We start from the raw sequence: 21,161 nt of genomic DNA, 5'->3' as shown, positions 1-21,161 counted from the left end.
CAGACTGAATTCTGGGTAAGCACATGTGCAGTAGGTGAAGTGTTACATAGCAGTTAACTGTCAGTCAAGGTGACTTCGCATAGGGATCATCTAGGACCTCTAAAACACAGTCCAAATATAAACAGACCTTCCCACCCCTGCTTTGTTACAGCACTCCTGGCTGGAAACCCACCCCTCCCTTTGGGGTGTACTATCTTATCTCTTCAGTTCCCAAATCTCACAGGGCTACAGCATTCCTTAGCACACCCATCTCTTAAAATGTACTTTCAATAAATCTTGCTTTTTCTAAATCTCTCCAACCTGTAATTTGCTGTGTAGTCAAGGAAGAACGGGGGAACAACAACGCCACTGCCCTCTTCTGCTTCCCCCACACCGCTCGGCAACCCCAGATTTCTTATCATCCTAGCAGGGACAGCTTTTTTATATAGAAAGTAATGTTAAGTTATAGTACTTGTATATTTTCCCCCTTTTATTCAACCCTTTACTTAAAAATAATCTTCAGTCTGAGGCTTTCTAGTTTGAGAATTTAAATTTTCTCTGTTCTGTCTCTTCCTATTGACTGGTTTACCCTCTTACGTGAAGGAAAAAAACTGGTTGTCTTCACTTCTCTTCCAGCTCTGAAAATTTTCTATTCCTTTAATTTAAATATCCTTTTTAAAGGAGAAATATCTAATTTACCATTAATAAGAAAAAATTAAGTAACTCTGAAATAATGACTGTTAATCACCGTAGGAGGCTATCTATGTTGTCTTCTTAACTACTGAATTAATCTGATTATGTTGCTTCTGATATATTTGAAAAATTTAAAAAATTGTGTGTGCCTCTTTCACTCTCTTTTTAACTAAAATATTTTATATAGAAGATTTTATATATAGAATATTGCTTACAGAAGGATAACTAGAATATTGAAGAAATACAGTGTTAGCCATATTTCCTGATAGAAGCATGGTTAAATCTTAAAATGAAAAATAAAGATCTTTTGTGATTTGATATTGGATATTTAAATGAATATACTCACTGAATTGTAGAAAGAAAACTATCAAGTGATAAAAAGTTTTTGAGTTGCTTAGATGATCTCTTGTAGATTCTCTTATGAAGCAATAAGTACAAAAAATAGTCTTAAAGTTTAAGGAAAGATTTATATAACTTTCATTTAAAAAATACATTTGATTTATTTATGGTTAAATTTTTTCATTGCTTGTAAAGACTTTTTCAGCTTTCTCTTTTCTCTCTCTCGGAGAATTTCACTTTCTTTCTACTTACCTTCCCCTGACCATATTTCTATGAAAATTAGAATAAAATGGATTCTGAATGTGCTTTAGTTCTCATTCAAGGAGACTTTCTGACCATAAGAGGTATCAAAAGTAAGGCAAGTGGAGTAGAAAAAATGAAGACCAAGAAGAGATTAGTATGTTACTAATAAGTAGTATTAACACTGATATAAAGAGAACGCTGTGTTAAATGAATAATTGCAGCAAGAGCTTTTAGAGTACCGGTTACTGTTCTTGAACTGATGAACTCCTAGTGAGAAATAACTGTTTTAAACTATCTTCTTAAGATAAGTGGCTTTAAAAGAAAGTGAACTTTATGTTCTTTATGTTTTCTAGGCTTTTACACTCTGATCGAGATCCTATTCCAGATGTTCCTGCAGTGTACTTTGTAATGCCAACTGAAGAAAATATTGACAGAATGTGCCAGGTAATGTGAGTTCTTATTTTCCTGATTCTTGAATGTAGAAACAGATTTTTTTCAAAAAAATTCTTAGACGTCTAGTGTGAAAAATCAGAAATCTCTTTAACTCAATTTCCCACTTTGATTTTTGAGACTCTCTTTGAATTTTAAATACTAGATTGAAAGATTATAATTTTTGGCTGAAGAAGCATTATATTAAGACTGAGTCAGGCTTTAAAAAAATAGGAAACCCAACAATATAGCTTTAAAAATAGGGTTTTATTTTTCTAATAGGAAGCCTCAGAGTAGGCAGTCCAAGCTGGTACCGCAGCTTTATAAGGTAATCAAAGACTCAGGCTCCTTATGTCTTTTTGATCTGCTTTGTTTAGTTTGTTGCTTGTCATTGTCTTGCTTGCTACTTCGTGCATGCAAGGTGGCAGCTGCAGCTGTAGACATCACATTTATGTTCGGGGGAAGGGGAAAGGGATGTGCTGATGCCAACTGTTCATTTTGATCAGGAAAGCTAAGCTTTTCCAGAAACTCCCAGAAGACTTTCATTTATGTCTCACTGGATAGAATTAGCTTCAAGAGAGACTGCAAAGGTTAATATTTAGATGAGTGTATTGCCACCCCAAACAAAATCTGGGTTCTTTAGCAAAGAAGAGGGGGAAATGGATATTTAGTAGGTAGCTAACAGTGTCTGCCACAAGTCACAAACATCTTGTTATTGACTGTTGAATCAAGTTACTAATTAAATTATTAATGAAGATCACCTATTTTGCATCCTATGTAGCTAACGAGGCCTATCTTTCTCTTTTACACTGCATAAACCCAACTATGCCATTTTTAAAAGAGGTACAATTAGTCCCTTTTTCCTTTTTTAATAGCTCTATGGAATTGTAATTCACATAGCATAAAATTCTCTCAAGTGTGCAATGGTTTTCAGTTTATTCCCAGAATTGTGCTACCATCATAATCAATTTTAGAAAAATTTCAGCTCCTCAACTAATATATTCTCCCATACCTGAGCTATTTTTTATTTCTATATATTTGCATATTCTAGATATTACATATGATGGAATCATACATGGTCTGTTGTATCTGGCTTCTTTTTTTTAGCATGTTTTCAAGGTTTGTCCATATTGTAGCACATTTCAGTACTTCATTCCTTTTTATTGCTATATAATATTCCATTATTTAACTATACCAAATTTTGTTTACCCATTTATTGATGGACATTTGGGTTGCTTCTATCTGTTGACTGTTATGAATAATGCTAATATGAACATTTATGTACAAGTTTCTATGTTGATGTGTTTTCATTTCTCTTACGTCCATAAACACGTAGGAGCAGAATTGCTGGGTCAAATGATAACTCCGGGTTAACTTTTTGAAGAACTGCCAGACTTTTTCAAAAGTGGTTGTATCATTTTATATTCCCTCTAGAATTATATGAGAGTTCCAAGTACTCTAGATCCTTGTCATTACTTTTTATTATCTGACATTTTGATTATAGCCATCCTAGTGGGTATGGAGTAGTATTTCATTGTGGTTTCAATTTGCATTTCCCTGATGACTAATGATATTAAACATCTTTTAATGTGCTTATTAGCCATTTGCGTGTCTTTGGAGAAATGTCTTCACATCCCTTGTGCAGTTTTTAATTGAGCAGCCCTTTTATTGTTAAGTAGTTAGAGTACTTTATGTATTTTGGATACTAGACCTTTCTCAGGTATGTTATTTGCAAATATTTTCTCCCGTTTTGTGGATTTTGTACTTGATGATGTCCTTTGGAGCACAAAATTTTTTTATTTTTAAACTTAAGTTTATTTATTTTTTAGTTGCTTGTACTTTTGGTGTCATATTTAAGAAACCATTGCCAAATCTGTAGATCAATGTGGAGAGTATTGGCGTCGTAACAATATTAAATTTTCTGATCCATGAACATGTAATACCTTTGCATTCATTTAGATCTTTTTAAATTTTTTTCAGTAATGTTTTATAGTGTGCAAAATTATAAGTTTTACACTTCTTTTGTTAAACTTATTCATCATATTTTTGATGCTATTGTGAATAGAATTATTTTCTTAATTTCATTTTTAGGATTGCTCATTGCAAGTGTACAGCTACTTAGCTGACTTTTATATATTGAGCTTATATCTTGAAACTTGTTCAACTTCTGTGCCCTTTGGCACAATAAAGATGTTCTAGTCTCATCTTGTACTTTTTCTGTCCTGGCTGAAGATTCAGCCATTTGTCTAAGGAGCCCCGAGTTTCTGTAGAGAATGGTTTTTAGAAATCAGCATCTGGGTAGTAGGTGTAATTATTGCTACTAGAGTGTCACAATTCTTAGGCCCTCTTAACGGACAGAGCTAGGAAATATATGTATATGCATATACACATACTTTTATATCTGTATTTAATTCTATACATCTTCCTACTTACCTCTCTAGATAGACAGATGGATAACCTCCAAAACCATTTCAGTTCAAAAATATAGGATTTATTTCAGCTTTTCCTTTTTTCCTTCAAAAATTTGTAACTTTTTTCTCTGACAGTGAGAAACATGGCTCTCAATATCTTCAACATGCTTACTTGTTTTCTCAGTCCTTTGAATTCTCAAGCCTTTGATGACTCTGCCAGTCTTTGTGGAACCCTGCTCAGCCACCTTCCCCACTCAGGCTCCAACTCCATTTTTCACATTTTAACATCTCTGAAATCAGATGCATCTTAAAATCAATGGTGTGTTACATAGAATTAATTCTTAGTATTACATAAATAATAGTATCTGTTACAATTGACAATATCTTAGATTTGAAGAAATCTAGTTTAGAGGTCTATTGCCTAGAGGTTAAGAAGATAAGTAAATTTGACTTAAGAATTTGTATGATTTTAACACTATCCTTGGATGATTGAGAAGGAATACTTCTGGAATTGGTCATTGGAATTATAACATGTCTACGCAATGACAAATTGTTTTTGTATCATCTGATCAGAGCAGTAGGAGGAAGTGTCTTCTGCCAAAGATAGTAAGCACTTTACTATAAGGGAGCCAATTCTGGATATTTTTAAGAAAATGCAGACATGCTATTTCAAAGCAATTTTGTGAAAAATACTGTAATTAATAGGATTTTATTGATAATATAACTAATTATTAAAATAGATATCATATCTGGTAACCAGGTATACAATACTTCATAACTTTGTTCTCTTGGGATACTTTTTTCTATTGCCTGTTTTTTAAATGTGTATATTTTCCTTCAAAACCTTATTCTAATAGCATCAAAAAGATTTTTATTTGTGATTGTCTGTTATACTAACTATCTTATAAGAATGAAGCATTTTTATTTGTAGGATCTTCGGAATCAACTCTATGAATCATATTATTTAAATTTTATTTCTGCTATTTCAAGAAGTAAACTGGAAGATATTGCAAATGCAGCATTAGCAGCTAGTGCAGTGACACAAGTAGCCAAGGTAAGAGATTTTGGTTGGCTGATGACATTTTGTTAATGGAAAATTTAGTGATAATTCTGAAGCCTGTTAATTGACATAGATGTTTTATTTTCAAAGGACTGGAACCACCTATTTAGACTTAATAATTTTAAAAAGTTATGATAATGTAAATTATCTTCAACTTGACCTAAGCAAAATAAACCAAACCAAAGGAACCTGTTCAGTCAGACAGTTGTGCCTCCCTCTTAAAGGGACCTATTCAGTGAATTTGAAAGACAAAAAGAAAAGGCTGAATCACTTTTTGTTTTAGGCTGGGATTTGTATAATCTTTTTAGCTTCATTTTCAATAGCTTGACAGTTGTGTTGTCATAAATTATACTCAAAATATGTTAATATTGTTTTATCTATAATCACTGTATTTCACCATATTATCTCTAGATCTTTTCTTAATTGGATCCAAGGAAGCAATGTTGCGTATTATGAAAAAGATGAAATTCATGACAGGCCATCACCTCTACCTCAGAGTGACAGATTCAGCTTAGCTATAAATAAATCTGTAAAATATATTCTTGGTTATAGCCTTACTGTGCCCTGTGCTTCTTGATATGGACAAGACATAAATGAAAATTTTGGGGACAGTTATACAGAGCAAATAAAAGACTAACCAACCATGCATTTACTTATATTTTCCCACTAATAGTTTGCTACTACTTCTGATTAGTTTTTGAGGCTTATGTCTTAATGTTCCTGCTCTTCCAAAGTTTATTAATTTTACGTAAAATAATAGGAATGATTTTCAGTTTAACTAAATTTAATATATTTCAAGTAGTTTTTTTAAATTTGTCTCCCTAATTTTCACTTGTGGTATAATTTTTCCCCACTTGTCAACATTCATGGTAAAAAAAGCAGTTACTATGACTTTCTTAGGAAGTGTGGTTAAAATGACTATAAAAATTTTAATTGTGCTTTCTCTTTAAAATTGATATCCTTTCCCACAATTAAAAGAACTTTTCAAACTTTAAAGTTTGTCTTCTAAAAATGTTATTCCCCTCCTTCATAATTTATTGTCCAAAGGCTTATTTTTATTGCTTCTTTATATTAATACTTCATTCTTGCCCAATTAGGCAATCAGGTGTGTGGTATAATTTTTAGTTATTGAATATAATTTTTGCCATGGTAGATTAAATCAAACTAGATATGTTTCAAATATAAAATTGATTGTAAATTTTTTCTTTTGTTCCTAGGTTTTTGATCAATATCTCAATTTTATTACTTTGGAAGATGATATGTTTGTGTTATGTAATCAAAATAAGGAGCTTGTTTCATATCGTGGTAAGTAAAAATGGAAATATTGTAACTCATTGTAAGTAAAATGAATGATGTGCTGTAAAAAAATGAACATGTTCAGTGCACTCCAAAACCAGCATTGTTTATAGGAATAGAGCTGTATATAAGATTTTTTTAAAGCACAGGAAAACACAAGCCTCAGACTGAGTTTTGTCACATATAAATAACATTTAATAAAGCACAATGAAATATATATTCTCTGACCTTTTAGGTATTGTACAGCAACTTGCATGAATGGTTTACTCATGGCAAGTAAGATTCAGTTAATCTTCTAGTACTTTGACCTTTGAACAAGAACAAGTTACTTTGCTTCTCTGTGCTTTAGTTTCCTTATCTGGAAAATGGGGGTAATAATACTATTTACCACATAGAGTTTTTATGAACATTAAATGGATGAGTGTGTATAAAATGCCTCAAAGTGTCCGGCACATGTTAAGCACTTAGAAAAGGTTGGCTAATGCTCTTGAAATCAGACAACATATTAACACATTCATACACACACACACACACACACACACACACACACACACCAAATTTTATTGTTTTTTTTTCTTAACCCTTAACGTGACATCTACCCTCTTTTAACATTTTGAAGTGTACAATAGAGTATTTTTGACTTTAAGTACAATGTTACATAGCAGATCTCTAGAACCTATTTATCTTGCTTAACTGAAATTTTGTGCCCATTGATTAGTTATATCAAATATTTAATGAAAATTTTAGACTGCGGAAGATAAGCTTAACCAGTTTAATGAAATAGTCATTAATTTGCTGCTTAAGGATTGAGATGTTTGGCGATGACTAGAATTTCAGTGATTCTTAAGTGGAGAATGTGTCCCCACTTAAGCATTTGGAAATGTGTTAGGACATTTTTGATCATCATAATTGGCAGGACTGCTACAAGCATTTATTGAGCAGGGACTAGGGATACTAGGTGTTCTGCAATGTATAAACCATGCTCATACAACAAATGATTCTGCCTGAAATGTCAGTGGTATCCTATTATAAAACACTGGACCAGATAATAAGCTACCTGAAAGAAGAAATTAATCTTTTGGTTTCATTCAGCATGCTTGCTTGTTGAAATTAAAGAACATTTCGGAAAGGATGTATTTGCTGAGTTACCCATGTAAGAGATTTTTCGTAGTAGCTATTTATAGAAGTCTTTTACAATTAATTGAGTTTTAAATTAATTAGCTACTTAGCTACATGTTTAAAACCTACTTTCCTGTAAGTCTTAAGCTAAACTCATAAATTTTGTTATATTTATAAATCAGGTTACATAAAAACAAGCACCTTTTCTTTGATCAGTTAACTCAGACTAAACAGAGTAATTCTCCCACTTAACAAGCTAACTCAGTGAGCTTTGTTTGTTAAACTTTCTTGAATGGTTTAAATTGCATTTATTAAATTTTCTTTTTTAAGTACTTCATATCCCAGCCAGGCAGATTTATAAATCTAACAAGCAGAACCTGCCCTAATCTTCAAATGACTTTAAAAAAAAATTAAATTTGTAGTGAGTCCAAGTTCATTAAACATTCTAGTACTTAAAAGTTTAATTACACTATTTCTCAACTTTAGCAAAATCAGAAGTCTGAAATTCTTAAAGTGTACATTTCATGTATTAATTTTAAAATATAATCACATCTTTAATTCTCAATAGTATAGTTAAAACAATAATAGATAGCTTTATAAGCACTTTACAATGTAAGCTCATTTATCCTTAGTAAAATAAATGGTATTATTATTTCCATAGTCCAAATGAAATTGTCACAGATATTAACTAACTTGATAAAGAAAAGGCAAAACCAGAGTACTAAATCCAGGGACTCCCTCCAAAGATAGCTGTCTTAACTATTATGTAATTGTGTGCCAAATCACTCAAACGTTAACAGGGGCTTTAACTGATCTTACTCAAAACATCAATCAGATATACTAATGCCATGGATCTGATGACCTACTGTCCATGGATTGGGAATTTATCCAGTAGAAGATTTATTATCTCAGTGAGACTCAGGCCACTATCTCAGACAAACCAGATTGTTACCACAAGTGAGTCAAGATTATTGATGGACTCTTTTCTAATTGTTCAGGTCAGTTCTCAGATTGTGAGACTAGGATATAGGACTAATGGGCTGGATACTTCCATATATATTTACCTGTAGCAGTGATTGACAAAATGAGCTGAGTATCCTGGATTAGTTTGCATAATTCACAGTGTATCCCTATGCCATTTCTATTATCTGATTTGGATATGCGGCAGCCTATACCACCAAGTAGCAGCACATTTTCGCATCCAGATTCTGTATTGCCTGGCTGAAATCTGTGTTCTTTGTCCATTGGACCATACTTTCTTTAAATACTTTGACGTATCCAATTGGATTCTGCTGTCCTCTCATGCTGATCCAAGTTCACAGTTGGGATGTTGGGAAATTAAAAATATTATATAGATAATATTTTAGTGCAATCTTTTTACAAATAGTTATTGATCATCTACTTGTCAGACACTGGGCCTAGGTATTGTGAGAGCTAGTAAGATGAATAAGGCAAGCTCTTTGATTGTCAAGGACAGCAGTGTTTTTTAAAATGTAGCCCTAAGAATCACCTAAAGTGCTTGTCAAAATTGCACCCCAGATTTCTTAGAATTATCTCAAATGTATGGAATTGAATACCTGAGGGAAAGGGCTAAGAATCTCCAATTTTTAAAAGCTTCCATAGAAATTTCTTTCTCTTTCATATTCCTAGAGTGATTCTTATACCCACTAAAGTTTGTGAACCACTTACATACCATCTAGTAGTAGTTCAGAATAGAAATTCATACAATTTATTATACTACCAAAAAAATTATATGTGGTGTTGGTCATGCCATAATTGATTTGCATTGTCTTTTTCTGGCCATAGTTGAAAATCAGTAGTTTCTTGAGGCCATCTAGTGTTGGTGAATAAAATTATGAAATATTATATTTATTTTTCTATTTACTTTGGCAAAAATTTTGTATGGTTGATGTGCGGTTTTTTCTTATTACTGTTCTGATATCGATACTGCTGATTATTAATATTAAGGTGGTATTTATTAGAGATAATGTAATTTTTAAAAAATAGATACTTGTGAAGTTTAAAGCATAAAAATTTTACTTGTTCGAGTGTTAACAGATGTCATTGAAGTGCGTATTCATTAGGAGTTTAGTAATAATTTTAAAAGTTTAATAAAGGTAAAGTATAAATTTTGGTCACATTTTTTTTTTTTTTTGCCTGTGTTATTTTAGCTATTAACAGGCCAGATATCACAGACACAGAAGTGGAAACTGTTATGGATACTATTGTTGATAGCCTCTTCTGCTTTTTTGTTACACTGGGTAAGTTTTCAAACCTTTCTGTGCAGGCTCCCTGGTGGTTAGGATTTGGCACTCTCAAATATTTGGATATTTCTTCAAAGTAAATTAATTATTTGACAACTGATTTTAATCTTTTATACTGTAATATCCCCTTTTATCTGTCTGGATCTCTATAGGCTTTCTCTCCATACATTCCATACTATATAAAACTGTAACTCTTCTAATTTGATAAGGTTAATCTTTTTGAGTTAGCATATAGCAGATCTATTGAGTTGACTCCATAGATGTCTTTGGTAATTGTAACTTTGTGATACATTTTTGAATGATTTGATGATGACTTCACCTATGTGCCTGATAATTTTCTTTCAGTATTTTATTATGAAAAATTTCAAATACACTTCCAAGTAGATTGTTGTATCTTGGTAAACTATTAAGGAAAACTCCCAAGGCTCCAAAAAACTCTAAATTTACATATAATACTAATCCACTATACACAAAATCTTAAACATTTCTTTGGATACCTAAATTTATTTAAAGCTACATTGGGTTTAATATTTGATGCATGACTTTATGCTTTGCTATTATGCTAATAGATCTGTTTAGAAACATTCTAGTTGCAATTTTAATTTTGCAGACACAAAACCTTTCAGTCAAAATAATCCTCACACTAGATTAAAATTTCCATTTTACAAATGAGAAAATTAAGGAAGAGAGAGCTATCATACATAGTTCAGGATACAGACAAAAGTTTGGGTAGAATTTGTATGCAAATTTGGGAGTTCCTGAATGCCAATCTTTGATTCGTCAGTTCAGTAAATCTACTATCTTCTGCTTGTGTTTTTTTCTCCTGTGTGCCATACAAACTGGAAAGTACCATCAGGAGGAAAGCTGGTTAAAAATCTCACTTTTTAAGTATACCTCTCCTTTCAAGAGTTTTATCATCCACTTTCTGCCTGCTTTTAATTATTCTCTACCTTCATATGGGGTTGTTGGTGGGGTTCGTTTTTTAAAAAAAAGAACACATGTATACAACTTTTAGTCATTAAACAGACATAATTAATATTTTCTATTTTACCATTTCACACAATCTCAAAAATTTTGAGGAATGCTAGTTATGGACCTTACGGGTAAATTGAAAAGTATAAATGAAAACCACGGAAGTAGTAGAGTCACCTTCATTATGTAGGTATCAGAAAGTGATTTTTTTTAAAGAAGAAATTGAAATTATTTTTTTTCTGGCATAGATGTCAAAAATAAATAGTGAAATGAAAGCAAATTTAAGAACTGTATACAATATAATATCCTATTTTTGTTTTTTATATATGCCATACACTTATTTAGATTATATATAGAAAATAACCAGAAAGAATCCATATCTAATCTTAATGGGGATTATTTTAGGGTGCTAGAATCAAGAGGGTTAACTTTACACATTGTTAATATTTGAATTTTTATAACATGTATAAATAACTTTTCCTCAAAACAAAACAAAGTTTAAAAATTTGCTAATAGTCCACATTTTTACTTTTGCAGTAAACTGAGCATGCTTTGTATAGAATCTAAAATGCAACAATTTCAGCATATAAAGATTACAACGTCCTGTTCGTTATATGAGATTTTCAGTGTAGTTCGAATTTTTTTATTATTTTAGGATTTTAGCCTTTGATAAAACATGAAATAATAGAGAAATAAATAAGTCTAATGAGTTAGTTCGATATTGAATTGAGGACAGCTTTTAGGAGCATTTTAAATTATGTGAAGAATGTGTGTTCTGTTATCTTTTAGTATTTTAAAAAGAATGACTACAATCCCTTATTGTTAATTTGTAAAACAAAAACAATATACCAAACTGTTAAATTAGCTAAATTCTTCATTCTTTCCTGTAAGTCAAATTAAAGTTAATCTTGTGAGTAGTGAGTAAGCTTAATCTTTGAAACTTCCTGTGAGGAATCAAAATGCTGATTTCATCAGTCCATTGAAAAAATCTGGTCACACTGATTGGCCAACACTATATTATAAAGATCTTTTTCTCAGTCCTTAATGTTTCCTGTAGAAATGGGAAGGTCCATTTCTTAAACCTTGCATTTATTCTTGAGATTATAAAGTTTTTAGCCTGAAATTCTATATATCTATTATTTGTTATTTTTTGATACTAATGGGTTTTATAAGTATCTGTTTTAGTTTTTAAGAGCTTAAAGCATTGCTAACATCTATTGTTAAAACAGGTGCTGTTCCTATAATCAGATGTTCAAGAGGAACAGCAGCAGAAATGGTAGCAGTGGTAAGTTCATGCAGATATCTATTGGGGATAAATAATATTGTGTCAACTGTTTTCCATAAGTACTTCAAGTGTTTTTGTTCATTTTATGTATATAATTTCTGTGGGTTATATATTAAGCACTAAAGGCAAATATTTTTATTGTATAACATTGGGATTCCACCAAAAGTAAAAAACAATCTTTGTGTACTTCTATATGAGGGAGTAAAATAATTTACTCCAACTTGCTATTCCAGTCCAATTTTTTTATTACTAAAATATATATTCCTCATTCAGCCTTGTTTAAGCAGTATTTGATCTCAGTTATTTAATATTTAACTGTATTTAGCAAATGTTTATTAATCAACCATTTTTAAAATGGTGAGGTACATTTTGTTACCCCCACTATATTGGAGTAAAATGCTCAGTATATCTTGAACATTCAAAAATTTACTTTAAAGATTAGAGAAATTACAGAATTACTAAAAAGGAAAGAGTAGCATGGAAAGATGAAGGGAGATACACTAACATTTTTGAGTTTTATTGGCCCAAATGAATCATTGATGGAGGGCTGTTTTCTTTCATGTATTCCATTTCTATTGTGGAGCTTCTTATAGCCACTGCTATCTATATAGACACCTGCCGTGGTATAACAGAATCATGCTTAGGTCATTACCGCGAAGTGGTTTCTGTACTTAAAGTAAAAATAGTCATGGAAAAGTGATTGTTAAATCAGGCCTGGGTCATAGTAGAAAAGGCCTTGGTCTTTTGAAGTCCAAGTTGTGATGATACTGAATAACAAAGAAACTAAAATATTTAGATTGTAGAGTTGCTATTTCATAAAAAAAAATTCCAAATTTCTGAGTAATGAAACCAAGAATCTATTATGTAGTACCCTGTATAAAGTTTGTGAAACCATTCAGGAGTTAATATAAAATTTGTTTTTTTCAGAAACTAGACAAGAAACTTCGGGAAAATCTAAGAGATGCAAGAAACAGTCTTTTTACGGGCGACACACTTGGAGCTGGCCAGTTCAGGTATTACATGAGTTAATGTACTTTCTAGGACTTGAAAATTAAACATTTGTAGAGTTTTTGGATTGTTTTTCTTGTCTAATAGAATACCCTAATAATTGAAATTTCTTTCTTTTTAAAAATAAGGTAATCAGAATCTGAGTTTTGACTCAAATTGTTTTTGAAATACTAATAGAATACTTTATTTCATTTACCTTCTTTTGTTACAAATTTTTGTTTTACATTTTTATCTATTCGAGAAATTTTTCTGTTTATATGGCTTTGAAGATCTAAAGCTCTTCCCTTTATATTCTCATTAAGCTTCTTGGTAATAAAAAAAAAGTGGAAAACTTGTGATACCTCTATCTTTTTCTCTCTGTATTAACTAGTTACCATTTTTACATTGAAATACTTTACTAATAGCTGAAACTTGCAAATTATTTTTGTCTTCGTTAGCATATCTAGCATGAGTAGCTAATTCCAAAGTTACTACTGGGTGTTCAATTACTGAGTAGGAATACTTTTAAAAACTATATGTTGTAATACCTTTAACATCTGATTGTTAAAAACAGTGGACATTATGGGAGTGAAGAAGCAAAGAAACCTACACAAATGGCTGAGAATTATTTCAGAGGAATAGTACTTTGGAAAATTCTTACCCACACTTTTAGATGAATAAATAAAGAAAGCCTGTGAAAATAAATTAATACCAAGTATAACCGCCTTCTAGGAATAATAATTTTATGGTAACTTTTCATAAACTTCATTCAAATCAATTTCGATGGCTCCTATAGTCTCAAGCACTGTTCTTATAATTTGGCGTTAACACTAACATTATGTTTCACTTGTTTGTTCAACTCTCTCAGCTCCTATGTTATTGTTCTATGTTCTGTTAATGTTCTGTGATTTCATTGCTGGTCTTAAATCTTCAGTGCTTCTCCTTTCGTGGAACAGAAACATCAAATTCCCACATGATTTTGTTTGCAACAGAAGCAAACACTCTGTCATGCCTTCCTTAATAATTCTTTCTCTTTTTATATTGCCAATATAAAGGCACTGTTTTATTCAAATAATTTTTAAAACTTTTTTCACATTATTATAATATAGTTCTCTTATTTTTAATTTGTTGGACACCTTTCTAAATTATTTTAATTAGGGTCAGCATCCTTGATAGACTGCCATTAAATACATATGAATCCAATTGTAGGTTAATGATTCTCAGAGAATTTGGTATTGTCAGCCGTCACGTTTGATTGTCACAACTGGATAGATGCTACTGGAATCTAATGAGCTGCATTATTGGATGCTGCTAAACATCCTACAGTGCACAGGACAACTCCTCATAATGAGGAATTATCTAGCTCCGGATGTCAATAGTGCTGAGTTAAGAAATTGTGCCATAGGCTGTCCTCCCTTGTGTTCCAGCTCTAGAGTAATAAATAGTAGTAGGTGTTAAAGGTGCCCCTCCTAATTTTTATTACTAGTCTTATAATCAGCTCAGGTGGGAGAGTCCACTGTCTTACACCCATTAGGGTATAATAAGTAACTAGAATGGTCAGGTTTCTTGCAGAAGAAGTATGTATAGTTAATAATATCACATAGCAATGCCTTTTGAAAATTTACATGTACTTTTGATACAGTAGTACTTCTAAAGCAGATCTCTACAACTTTTGGAGACACATGGTAACCAAATGACTTTGTGCTTCAATTTGCTTTAAGTATAGTCTGTTTCACATCTGAATTGTAATAATGGAGTGAGACAGTATATGAAGTGTCTGGTAAGTGAATAATTATATAATTAGGTACCGTTGTGGCATGATGTTTTAATTATATATATTATGATGAGATAGGGTTTTCTGAAGCTCTTCTCTAGAGCCTGTTTATTTGAATTTGTATTTACAGAAAAAAAAATATAAAATAATTTATAATTTGTGAAGCTCAAGAAGCATATGTGTACATTTATAAGATCTTTCTCTTTGTTTTCTATGAAGCTGATAATGGCTTTTCCTTTATTTTTTCAAAAATGTGAAATATAAATATGGTTAGAGACTTACTCTTCGATAACTGTAATACTCTATAAAAGTATTTGTATGAATTTTTTTCTTAAGTCCTCTGAGTAAGACTTATAATCTAGCATTATACATAGGTTCTAAGTAGTCCAAAGCATTACTTGACTGATTAAACCAGAATAGTTTTTAAAAAGCAAAGTATTATGGAATGTCAATATTAGCATACTTTCTGTTCATTTCAAAATGACATACTGGAAAGTACTAGAAAAATTTAGATGTGTACAATGGTATCAAGATTTATATAATTTTTTTAATATATTTACAGCTTCCAAAGGCCTTTGTTAGTCCTTGTTGACAGAAACATAGATTTGGCAACTCCTTTACACCATACTTGGACATATCAAGCCTTGGTGCATGATGTACTGGTAAGAGGCTACATATACCGCTTTTTTACTGTAATGTAACAGTTAGTGGCTACAGAAACACAGATGAGAATGATCGAGCTAAAATATCCGAACAAAAAAAAGTAATGGGCTTTGGTATCACTGAATGTGGATGCTGGAAAATAGTGAAGCATTGAGATTTAAAGTTCCAAATTTATGATTTTTGATTATAGGATAAATCAGATATTTTTGGTAATAATGGTAAAAAAAAAAAATGGAGCAAAATAAATGACTACACACACACACACACACACACACACACACACACACACACACACTCTGAATAAATAATATGTTCTCCCTGGGAAGAAAAGTCAGAATTTCTCCCATTTTCTGGGATCAGTTAAGTCTATATCATGGTAAAGTAAATGGTATTTTTATATTACACCATGTTTTCGGAAGTAATTCCATGTATGAAATTTCATGCTTAAAATAAAAATCTGTATCCGCACATGTATTGATCTACTAGATATTGTGTATAGCACATGATATACAGAGATGAATAAAACACAACCCCAATTTGCAAAGTCAATGGAATAAAAATATGTACACAAATAATTTCTGTACAAGAGACTATGTAATGGAGCCAGAGTAGTTTCCATTTGATAGAAGAGATACAGACGTTAAGGGATTTGAACCCAAATAATTGGCTCTGCTAAGACTAGCACTCCAATTTACTAACTCCTAGCTTAGGCCTCTGAAGATGATAGTATAAAGTAGTATATTATTGCAAAGATTGCCCAAAATGTGTGAAAGGGAAATGAAAGACATGCAACAGATGGTTTTGGTTTAATGGCTTATTTCTTTAAAACCCATATTTAACTGTAAAGTATTTCTTTTAAAAAAGCATATTTCAGGATTACCGATGGAAACTGGCAATTCTGCACACTTCTCTATTCTAGAGTCCTGTGTCATACTAGACTCTAAGATGAGTGTCAATGAAATAGTAGTCAACTCTGATTCAGTACAGAGGTCAAGAAAAATCAAAGGAACTACCGAATTAAACTCTGAGTAAAGGAACTTGGAAGCTAATTTTAGGAAGTTCAAGTAAGAGGCTGACGAACAGGAATTCGATTCAACCACTGTTGGAGTGCCTACTCTCTGACAACATTCTAGACCCTGGTTTTATCAGCATATTTTACAAAATGAAAATATTCCTTCCTGGAGCTTACAGTGTAGTAGGACAGACAGGCAATAAATAAAATAAAATATGTAACATTTCAGGGATAAAAAATACTCTGGAGGAGAATTAAGTAGTGGTGAACAGGATTGCAATTTGAAAATAAGGAAGACTTTACTGCAAGAGACATTTGAGGAAAGATTTCAAGAAAGTAAGATAGTGAATTATGTAGCTATATAGGAGAACAGTGTTCAGGCAGAAGGGTGCCCACTATCAAGGCAGTCAAGGTAGCCAGAGCAAAGTAAGGCAAGAGATGTAGTTAAAGAGGACACAGGAAGCATTATAGCTTAGGACATTATAGGCCATTGTAAGGATATTGACTTAATTAGAGGGAAATGGGAAGTCACACAGTTGTGAGTAAAGGAGTCATATACATTTTTTAAGAGTATCACTCTAGCTGCTTTGTTGAAAGCAGACTCCTTAGGAAAAGTCAAGGAGACCAATTAAAAGGCTGGGACAGTTAACAAGAGATGATGGTAGCTTATACCAGGATGGAAATGGTGAGAGTTGTAATAATCTGATGAATATAAAGTATAGATGCTTTATAGATGAATTGGATGTGGAATCTGTAAATAGAGAAGTCGAAGATCATTCCAAAGTTTTGGCCTTTGCAATGGGAAAGAAAGCACTTTCAGGTGGAATATCAGAGGTTGAGTGTTGGACATGCTAAATGTGAGATACTTATTAAGATATTCAATTGTAGGTATCAAATAGGTAGTTAATATATGAGTCTGGAGTTAGGAGAAACATCTGATCTAGAGAAATAAATTTAGGAGTAGTCCCTATGTAGAAGCCATTTAAAGCCAAGAGATGAGATCACCAAGGAAATAAGTATAGGTAGAAAAGAGAACATGTCCAAGAACTGAACTGAGACATTTCAATATTTAGATGTTGGGTGATGAGTAGGAACTAGCAGGAGGCAGGAGCCAATGAGGTATGAGAACTAGATCTATATCATTTTGAAGGCCAGTGAATTAGATGTTTCAAAGAGAAGACAGGGATCAGCTTGGACAAATGCTGAGGACTAAGTCACCATTGCATGTGGCAGTGCCAGGCTTATTAGTGACTTTGATAAGAGCAGCTCCCATAGTGTAGAGGCAAAACACTGAAGTGGATTTAAGAAAGATTGGAAGGAAAGGCATAAGAGAGTGAATATAGTCAAACCTTAAAAGAGTTTGCTGTATAGGAGAGCTGAATAAAGGGATGATTTTTGGAAGCAGATGTGAGGTCAAAAAGATTTTAAATGACAGAAATTATAGCATGGTTATATAACAATGGGAATGATTAAAAGAGAAACATTGATGCAGAAAATAAGCTGCAGGTTATCCTGCAGGTCTCCAGGAGACATTAGTGAACAGGATCACTGCAGACCAGGATTTCTCAACCTTGGTATTGACATTTTGAACTCGATAATTCCTTGTCGTGGAGTGCTATCCTGTGCATTGTAGGATGTTTAGCAGCATCCTTGGTGCCTACCATCTAGATGCCAGTAATACTCACCCAGTTGTGACAACCAAAATGTCTTCACACATTGCCAAATATACCCAGGGTGTGGAGAGGGGCACATTTGCCTCTGATGGGGAACTGTTGTTATAGGCTGGTGGAGGGAGTTTCAAAACTGGCGTTGTTTTAGGGAAGAGGACTAAGAAAGAGTCTGGGAATACCAAGGAAGACCCTTCACCAATCCTGGGTCCTGTAATAGGAGATTTGGGACAAACGAAATAAAGGTCACTGTCTAAGAAGGCTACAGGGGATACCCAGTTGGAGTTCAGTTAGAGCAAGAATGTACCATGGAAGTTTAGAGTAGATGTTCAGAATAGGAGATTTTGCTGATGACTGTGTATGAGTTCCAGAGGGTATGACAGTAGTGTTTTAGGAGTCGAGTAGAAATGAGAGATGGGATCTGAAGGGGGTTAGTGTAAAGAGACACACAGGGATTAATGAGCATGATGAGATAATTTTGATAGTCTCAGATTTGGTTGGTGAGGCCCTGACTATTGGGACAGGGTCTTAGAAAATATATTCAGAGGTCACCACTCCTGTCAATGGTATATGGAAGCTATATACAGAGTTGAGATATTGGGATCCTTTCTGATTTCTGAAATTGAAGATTTCCAGGAAGAAAGAAACGTACATGATGCTTTGCAAGAAATAAGACGTATATAAGTAATTGCAATAAAATGAATATGCTTTGAATCTCCATTGTCATAAGAAAAAACTGGGAAATGTAACTTAGAGCAGAGACTCCCCAAAACCAGGCAAGGCTAATGTTGGTCCTTGAGGTTTCCACTGTGCCAGAGTGAAATGAGTAATAAGGATAAGGACTGTGAAATGAAATTTTATGACCAACCTTTATAATAATTTTTTTTAGTTATTTACATTTTATCCTTATATCCTTCTGAGATACACTAATTTTTACTTCTTACTCTTTGAAGTTAAAATATTCTTTAAAAAATACAAGATGGTAAAAGTAGACGGTAGGATTTTTTTTGGTTTTGTGCTAAGCTTTTGCACTTCACAGAGTAAAAAGTTGGCAACCTTGTGTCACCAAAGACTTCAATAGGTATTAAGTGTCTACTTTGTATCAGACACTGTGCTAGTCACTGAGATACAAGGTGAAGTAGACATGATCCCTGCTTCCAAGTCAGGTAGAATAGTATATTCCTATGGCATCTGGATTATGACTGTTTTTATTTATTTATTATTATAAATAATAGCACAATGCACATCTCTACTTAACTTTTTTTGGATAGGTTCTCAGATTTCATATTACCTTTAAGTAGTCTTTTTTCAGCATTATTAGAATATTTAGGTGTTACGAAAATAGTCTCGAGGAGATTGGTTTTAATAGCTACACAACTTATATTAACTTAAACCTGTTCATTAATTTTAGTGCAGTTTCTAGATGTGAAAAACTTATCACTGAGATACTATAAATTATACTGACACCATTTTTTGATGAATGTTAAAACGACTGCTTTTGAAGTTTCTATTAAGCTTTTAAATTTTTTAATAATTATACCCTTTACTTCCACAAGATGGAGTAGAAGTTCTGGATAGAAACCATTAACTTGAAATTGAAGCTTGCTTTTTATATTAAATGCCTTTACTTAAAAATCTGGAACATTAATAATATTTATACATCAGACCGTGGACACAAGTATGAAAATTCACACAGCTTCATTATGTGCCAGAAAGATGATTGTTGTCATTTAATATAGAAAATATATTCTTCTGGTGAAAAACTTTGCAGTGTCCTTTCCTCTTATTGAGCTATAAAAAGCAAAATTATTAATTAGAAAGTCATCATTCCTTTTATTATATCTTGGTTGCAGGAGGGGTAGATTTGATTGTTCAGCTGCATTATTATCCTTAGGCAAAGGAATAGATGTTATTCCATCTCAGTATCTTGTCCTTTACTTGGCCTTTGTCTTTTCAAATCTTAGGTTGCCTTTTTTGTACCTTTGGCCCTCTGCTACTGACTCGTATTATTTGAAACCTTAAATCAGAATTGATGCTACTGTGCATAAGGACTTCAATAAAGTTAATTTTTTTTTCTCACCACTCAGGAAAAAAAGGAAGTGGCTTCCAAGTTTAAACACTTTAAAAAAGTTATTAGAAAAGCATTTTAGAAGCACTCATTTTCTTAAAGATGTGTGATTTTAATATAACATGTCAAAGTAAGTGTAGTTCAAAGTTTGACACTTTGAAGACTGATGCTCTATTGATCTTCTAGTCTTTTTTAACACAAAACCTCTTGGACAGGCATTTGCCTGAAACTAAAAATCTAAGCACAGATTATTTATAACTGAACAAACTTTAGTAGTCTGTAGGAAGCTCCTGCTAAAGGTATGTAAGCTATGTATAAGCCCAGAAAACATCCTTGATTTCATTCATTGTTTTAAATGGTATTGTATCAGTATATATCCGTATTCACTGCTATTTCTGAACTTGGGTTAAAATTTGATTTAATCTAACCAAAAGAAGTGTAAAGTAATATTGACTAAGCTAGCTTTAGGTGCTACTTTTTTTCCCCTTACATCCTAGTTGCTTAGTATGTAAGATTTTTGAGACTTTAAATCTATGCTTATGATGGACCATTTTACAAGGATTTCTTTTTCAAGTAAATGATTCTTACGTATATTCGACATTAGATATTTCTTTCCTTTTTTGTCTTATGCACATTTTAATAGAAATACAGTACAAGCTACAGATGTGATTTTAGATTTTCTAGTAGCCACATTGACAAGAAAAAGAAACAAGTGATCTTTATTTTAATATCTTTTATATTGTCTTTTTATGTAGCAAGTCTTAAAAATTCAGTATATATTTTATATTTACATCACATCTCTCATTCCAGGTACTCAATAGCCACATGTGACTAATGGTAACAGTTACATTTCTAAATCATTAAGGCTCAAATTCTTCACTAGTTTAGAGATTGAATAAA

General features: G+C 32.3%; 1 protein-coding gene across 2 annotated transcripts in view; it reads left to right on the top strand.

Moving 5' to 3' along the window:
* The window catches only part of SCFD1 (sec1 family domain containing 1), a 93,695-nt gene that overhangs the window by 7,652 nt on the left and 64,882 nt on the right, over positions 1-21,161 (top strand). For both annotated transcript variants that reach the window (XM_016123617.2, XM_036218166.1), the window contains exons 4-10: positions 1,608-1,698; positions 5,026-5,148; positions 6,372-6,459; positions 9,741-9,830; positions 12,035-12,090; positions 13,018-13,103; positions 15,414-15,513. In XM_016123617.2, the coding sequence (XP_015979103.1) occupies positions 1,608-1,698; positions 5,026-5,148; positions 6,372-6,459; positions 9,741-9,830; positions 12,035-12,090; positions 13,018-13,103; positions 15,414-15,513 (634 nt within the window). The remainder of the gene's footprint in view (positions 1-1,607; positions 1,699-5,025; positions 5,149-6,371; positions 6,460-9,740; positions 9,831-12,034; positions 12,091-13,017; positions 13,104-15,413; positions 15,514-21,161) is intronic.

Source organism: Rousettus aegyptiacus, unplaced genomic scaffold (assembly GCF_014176215.1).
Source record: "Rousettus aegyptiacus isolate mRouAeg1 unplaced genomic scaffold, mRouAeg1.p scaffold_m13_p_3, whole genome shotgun sequence".
NCBI classification, from domain to species: Eukaryota; Metazoa; Chordata; class Mammalia; order Chiroptera; family Pteropodidae; genus Rousettus; species Rousettus aegyptiacus.
This window is presented reverse-complemented; position numbering and strand designations above follow the sequence as displayed.